Consider the following 6,504-nt stretch of genomic DNA (forward strand, 5'->3'; position numbering starts at 1 on the left):
TAATTCTAGCATATTGTGAAGAAACTTAATCAGGAAGAGACAGAGAAAAAGCAAATTAACAAACCTTTTTAAAAAAGTGTTGTTTCCTCCACCAAAATAAGAAATATTCCAGCCAAGAAAGTATTAGACAAAAATTAAAGATAGCCAGGAAACAACATTTATGTAATAACAGGAAAAAATTTATGACTCATTAATGCATTAAAGGATAAAGTATTGCAGAGCCAACAACAAATATCTTTTTAGCTTCAATTTTGTCAAGAAAACAGATAAAACTCAGCAGAAATACACTAAAACAATACACTAAAACATTGTAAGAGGCTTTATCTAGGGGAAGTTTTTCTTTCTTTTTTTTTAGTTTTCAATACCTCAAACCTATTCTTTGTAACAGCAAAGCCGGATTTTTACTGATTCATTGTTGTATATTTTCCTCCCTTCCCCTGTCCCAATTCACTTTCTTTCTTTTTAAAAAAATATTCATTCACTGTTGCACAATTTTCTCCTTCTCCCTCTGCCCTGCTGCAGTCCATTCTGCAATGTACCTAAGGGTCTGAATGGGTGTCATACAAATAATACCTAATTTCTTTTAAACAGTTCTGTTCCTCATCTGTTCCAATACAGTATTCATTATCTATCCACTCTTCCTAGTTTTCCCCCAACCTCTCCTGACAGTCTTGCTTAGCAACAGTGGTGTCGGGCAGTATTTGTCCTCCAGTGACTGAGATATCTCACTTAGTATAAGGTCCTCCAGGATCACTCATGCTGTGTGATGTTTTTACATGTTCAGTGTTTTGGATAATGCAGCAATAAACATGGATGGGATGTATATGTTGTCTTCTTTTTAGACATGACCTATTGCCTTTAATTCAGGGGGAAATGGGTTTCTAAAACTGGAAGTATAAATAAAAATATTTTCCATCACTGAATTCTTTATAATGACTAGTAACAAATAGGATAAATATGGCCCAATGAGATACCAAGATAAAGAGATCACATAGATGGGAAAGCAAATAGGGTAGGGAATAGATTATGAGAGAAATCAGCATTCCCACCAGGGCTTGTCATAGCCAAGATTCTGTTAAAGTTCATGTAGAACCTTCTCTTTATTAGTATTGTGCTATGCACTGTTTCTGCTTTACAGAGCCTGTAATTCTAGCAGAGAAACTAGATGTCAAGCAATTAATAAAATAATTGTTATTACTGTGTACCTTCAAGTTGGAACCAACCCATAGCTGACCCTCCAGTCCTACTGCAGAGCAGCAGGTGGATTTGAACCATGTGCCTTTCAGGACTGCAACATAGCTTCTTAACACTAGGCCACCAGAGCTCCCAATAAAACAATTACTTGAGATTAATTTCAATATATGTTATACAGAAGTGGTAGAAACTGCCACATACTCATAAAACGGGGGAAGAGGACTTAGCCTGGCAAGGGAAGGCTGCCCCTAAGCTTTGTTGACAATCGTGAGATTTCTATCACCACCACATGACTTAAACTCTACAATCTGTTTAAAGATTTGAAAATGTCTAGTATGTTGTTGTTGTTATGTGCCATCGAGTCGCTTGCAACTCATAGCAACCCTATGTACAAGAGCCCTAAATGCCGTTCTATCCTATGCCAACATCGCTGTCTCAAACACACTCATCACACTCATTCCCACCACTCTACTCACAGAATCGATCCATCTCATCAAGAATCTTCCTCTCCGGCACCGTCCCCCTCCACTTTCCCAAACATGATGTCCCTCTCCAAGGACCAGTCCCTCCTTGCAACATGCCCAAAGTATGTCAGATGAAGCTTCAGAATCCTTGACTCCAAGGAACACTCCAGCTTCACCCTCTCCAGGACAAACCTGTTTGTTCTCCTAGCAGTCCATGGTATATTCAACACTCTTCTCCAGCACCACAGCTCAAAGGCATCAATTCTCTTTCTATCATCCCTATTCACTGTCCAACTCTCTGATGCACAGCACCTAATTGTGAAGATTATAGCCTGGATCAGGCGCACCTTAGTCTCTGGCCTGACGTCGTTGTCCTTCAGTACTCTTGAGAGGTCCCTCACAGCTGATTTTTCCCAATGCAATTTGTTGCTTAATTTCCTGGCTGTTGTTACCAAAGGTGTCGACTGTGGAACCAAGTAAACTAAAACTGTTATCTCAATCTCTTCACCATCCATACTGGTGCTACCAATTGGCCCAGTGGTGAGAATCTTTGTTTTTTTGATGTTGAGCTTCAATCCATATTGAAGGTTGCAGTCCTTGACCTTCTGCAGCAAGCACTTCAAGTCCTCCTCAGTTTCAGCTAGCAGGGTTGTGTCACTGCATAACGCAGGTTGTTGATGATTCTTCCACCAATCCTGATGCCCCATTCCTCCTCGTACAGCCCAGCGTCTCGGATGATCTGTTCTGCATACAGATTGAAATGGTATGGAGACAGAATACATCCCTGATGGACTCATTTCTTGATTTTGAACCATCCAGTGTCTCCCTGCTCTTTTCTGACGACTGCCTCTTGGTTCAAGTATAGGTTTCACATTAGCACAATCAAATGTTCAGGGATTCCCATTCTTCTCAGAGTTACCCATAGCTTGTTCTGATCCACACAGTCAAAAGCCTTTGCATAGTCAATGAAGCACGGATAGACATTCTTCTGGTATTCTTTGCCTTCTGCCAAGATCCATCTAACATTAGCTATAATATCCTTAGTACCACAATCTCTTCTAAATCCAGCCTGCACAACTGGCAGTTCTCTGCTGCTATATTGTTCCAAATTTTTTTGAATAATTATCAGTATATCTAGTATACAGAAAGGGAACTCTAGTGGCTAGTGGGTAAGAAGTTATGCTGCCAACCCACAGGCAGGCAGACAGTTTGAATCCACCAGCTGCTCTTCAGGAGAAAGATGAGCAATTTCCCTCTGTGTACTTTACAATTTCTGAAAAGCCACTAAAGAGTCAGGTATGAGTAGGTTCTGATTCGATGGAACATAACAATAACAACAGTATGCAATAAGTCTTTAAGAAATATTTTATCAAAAGAATGAGTAACAGATAATGATTCGTCCCAGTTTGAAAACAGAAATAGATACCATTAGCTGAGTTTCAGTGGTTTTAAATCTGACCATTAGCCACAAACTTAGAAGTTGTTGTTGCTGTCTATCATAGAGGAAGAACAAACTCATAGTTGACCATCCAGCAGATTTTCAGAGCCAGTAAATCAGACAGGAGGAGACAGCCCATCTTTCTACAACTCCTTAAACTAGAAGCTGCTGTAGTGTACTGCAGATTCAGAACCAACCCAGAGCTGATCCTCTGGGGGGTTTTCAGAGGCAGTTAATCATACAGGAGGAGACTGCCCATCCCTCTCCCATGGAATAGCTGGAGGCATCCAATCATGTGCCTTCAGGATTGCAGTGCAGTTTCTTGCCATAAGGCCATAGAAGTACCTACCTTTAAATATGAGTTTCTGAGAAGACACTGGAACTCCTATGGCTTCTTCAACAAGCTGGGCCAAGTCTTGGACAACTGGTTCGCCAGTGCCCTGCTGTGGGCTAACATTAATGTCATACTTCTCGTTGCCTGAAAAGAAAGAAAAGCATTTGGTAATCATGACTCGGTCATGTCACATAAACCAATTCAACTTAGCACTTTATCGACTTTGTATTTACTCATATTCCAACTCAAAGTGACCGCAAATGTATCAGAATCAAGACTGTGCTCTATTAGGTTTTTAGGAAATCACGTGCCCTTTTTTCTGAGGTGTCTCTGGATGGATTCAAACCTCTAAACTTTTGTGGAACAGCTGAATATATTAAGCATTTGATCTACTTAGGGACTTATTAGGGAGCTCTTGTGGCTCAATGGTAAGAAGTTGTGCGGCCATCCCAAAGGCATGTGGTTCGAATACACCAGCTGCTCCAAGGGAGAAAGATGGGCAGTCTTGTGTGATTTACCTGGTGGAGAGGGTCAGCTACGAGTCGGTTCTGACTTGACGTTACATAACAATAACACAGACTTACACTATTATCATAACTCACAAAAATGTTAACAAGGCATTTTATCAAAAGCATTTTTAAAAAACCCTCATTGTTGTTGCGTCTCACAGTGACTTAACAGAGGAGAATAGTCACATAGGGTTTCCAAGGCATAATCTGTACAGAAGCAGATTCCCTTATATTTCTCCTGAGGACTGAGCAACTGTTGAGTTTAAAACCTCCAACCTTTTGGCTAGTAGCCCAGCAACTGAGTGCTTAACTACTGTGCCAGCAGGGCTCCTTGCAAAAGAGGCTCTAGTAAGCTCATTTCAATTCTTTTATTTAATCCTCAGAACAACTCCATGAAGTAGGTTTCGTTGTTGTTGTGTCTGTAGACTCAGAACCGACCCACTGGTGGATTTTCAGAGGCAGTTAAGTGCACGGGAGAATTGCCCATCCTTCTTACAGAATTCTTTTCACAGATAAGCAGTTTTAGTTCAGGTACTTTACCTGCCTAGGGAGCTCAAGCCAATGACTGGTGAGATCAGAACCCAAACCCAGGTCCTAAGTGCAAACTCCATGCTTTTCACCCATCATTCTGCTTGACAGCCTTTACCCTGCCCTGTATAGAATAGGTCTCCTCCACAGTAAAGAGCAAGGGTTTGTTTTCCTCCAAGTCTCTGCTATGAGGCATGCCTGTCACATGGCTAGTGTTCAGAAAATAAATAGACAGACACATGCAACAGAGAATTTCTTTAAAACAGAAACAACAATTATTTTTTCCAGATATTCTGAATCCTAAGGAGGTAACCTGTGTCCCACGTATTACACCAAGCCTGGAGCCCCTCCTGTCTGGGGAGGGAGGACTGTCAGGCTTTACCAACTCAAAAAAAAAGGAGACACTCAGGGTTACTGCAAACCACAGACCTAGAACCCTGGTCTCTAGACTCCAAGGTCTTCCCTGGTGGTCCTAAGGAAACCTCAGGGACTCAGTTAAAAATTCTGTGCCCACCCATGTTTATTGCTGTTTACTGTTGTTCACAAATAGCAAAAGGATTGAAACAACCCAAGAGTCCATCAACATATGAATGGATAGAGAAGTTATGGTGTATTTACACAATGGAATATTAGCAGCAGTGAAAAACAAGAAACTCAAAATATTATACAAAATAGGTGACCCTGGAGGACATGATGCTGACTGAAATATCTCTGTCACAAAAGGACAAATATACTACATAATGCTACTGTTATAAAACAGGACTGACATGGGGGGAAACTAAGAAAAGAGGAGATAAATAATGAACACCGCATGGGAACAGATGAGGGAAAGAACAGTTTAAAAAGAATATATGATTAGGCATTATCTGAATGACAACAGTCCTGAACAGGCAGTGAGTAAAGTGAACTGGGGCGAAGGGGGAGGGAGGAAATCGTGCAACAAAGAATGAATATTTTAAAGAGAAGCAAACTGGGGGAGGTTGGTTGGGAGGAAAAGGTGCAACAATGAATGAATGGAAATCCAGGTTTTCTGTAAACTTTCGCTAAAATCACCATTTTAAAAAAAGTACATATATTAAAAAAAAGTTCTATGTCAAGAAAAAACAAGTTCTATGTCAACTCCAAGAAACAACTTGGAGTACACTGTTGTTATGTGCCGTCGAGTCGCCTGCGACTCATAGCGACCCTATGTACAAGAGTTCTATGTCAACTCTGTCAACACCTAAAAGGTGCCCAAAATGCCCTCGGACCCCATGCACTGCAGGCAAACAGCTTCTGGCACAAAGAAAGCGACCCCACCAGGGAGCACGTTCAGAAACACGGGGATCATACCCAACATCCATCGTCAAAGCCCGACACCTGACCGCGCGCGCGCACACACAAGCAGGCTGGCCACAGACGGAAGGCAAACACCGACCACGTGGAAAGGAGCGCAAACACACGGCAGGACACCACACGTGGAAGCCCAGCACAAGCACGCTTCCGGGCGACCCAGGGTCAGGCCCAGCCAGCCCTTTAGAGCCCACCCGGGCGCCCGCACTGACTGTGAGTGATGGTCACCAGGATCCCAGCCGTCGCTTTGTCCTCGCTTTCGGACGCTTCTCCGTAAGGGACCACATCTCCGTCCCGAACCACGTCCTCGTCCTGAACCACGTCCTCGTCCAGGACCACGTCCCCGTCCGGAACCAGGTCCTCCTCCGGGAATAGGTCCTCATCCGGAACCAGGTCCTCCTCCGGGACCACCTCCTCGCCCGGAACCAGGTCCTCCTCCGGGACCACCTCCTCGTCCAGGACCACGTCCTCGCCCGGAACCAGGTCCTCCTCCGGGACCACCTCCTCGTCCGAAACCACGTCCTCGCCCGGGACCAGAGTCTCGTCTGGGACCACGGCTTCGTTCGGGACCACGGCCTCGCTGGGGGCCACAGTGTCGCTCGGGACCACGGCCTCGGTCCGAGCTACCTCCTGGCTCCCGGTTATCTCCTCGCTCCGTGCCACTTCCTCGCTGCGGGCCATCTGCTGCTTCTGAGCCATCTCCTC

At 43.8% G+C, this 6,504-nt stretch overlaps 1 protein-coding gene across 1 annotated transcript in view; it reads right to left on the minus strand.

Moving 5' to 3' along the window:
- Positions 1-6,504, minus strand: part of BAG1 (BCL2-associated athanogene) — a 24,504-nt gene extending 18,000 nt beyond the window's left edge. The window contains exons 1-3 of the mRNA XM_006898498.1: positions 6,409-6,504; positions 6,012-6,051; positions 3,446-3,574 (exon numbers count right to left, since the gene is read on the minus strand). Coding sequence (XP_006898560.1) covers positions 3,446-3,574; positions 6,012-6,051; positions 6,409-6,498 — 259 coding nt within the window. The 5' untranslated portion in view covers positions 6,499-6,504. The remainder of the gene's footprint in view (positions 1-3,445; positions 3,575-6,011; positions 6,052-6,408) is intronic.

This window comes from Elephantulus edwardii, unplaced genomic scaffold, assembly GCF_000299155.1.
Source record: "Elephantulus edwardii isolate Elephantulus edwardi_28Jun2011 unplaced genomic scaffold, EleEdw1.0 scaffold00232, whole genome shotgun sequence".
Lineage (NCBI taxonomy): Eukaryota > Metazoa > Chordata > Mammalia > Macroscelidea > Macroscelididae > Elephantulus > Elephantulus edwardii.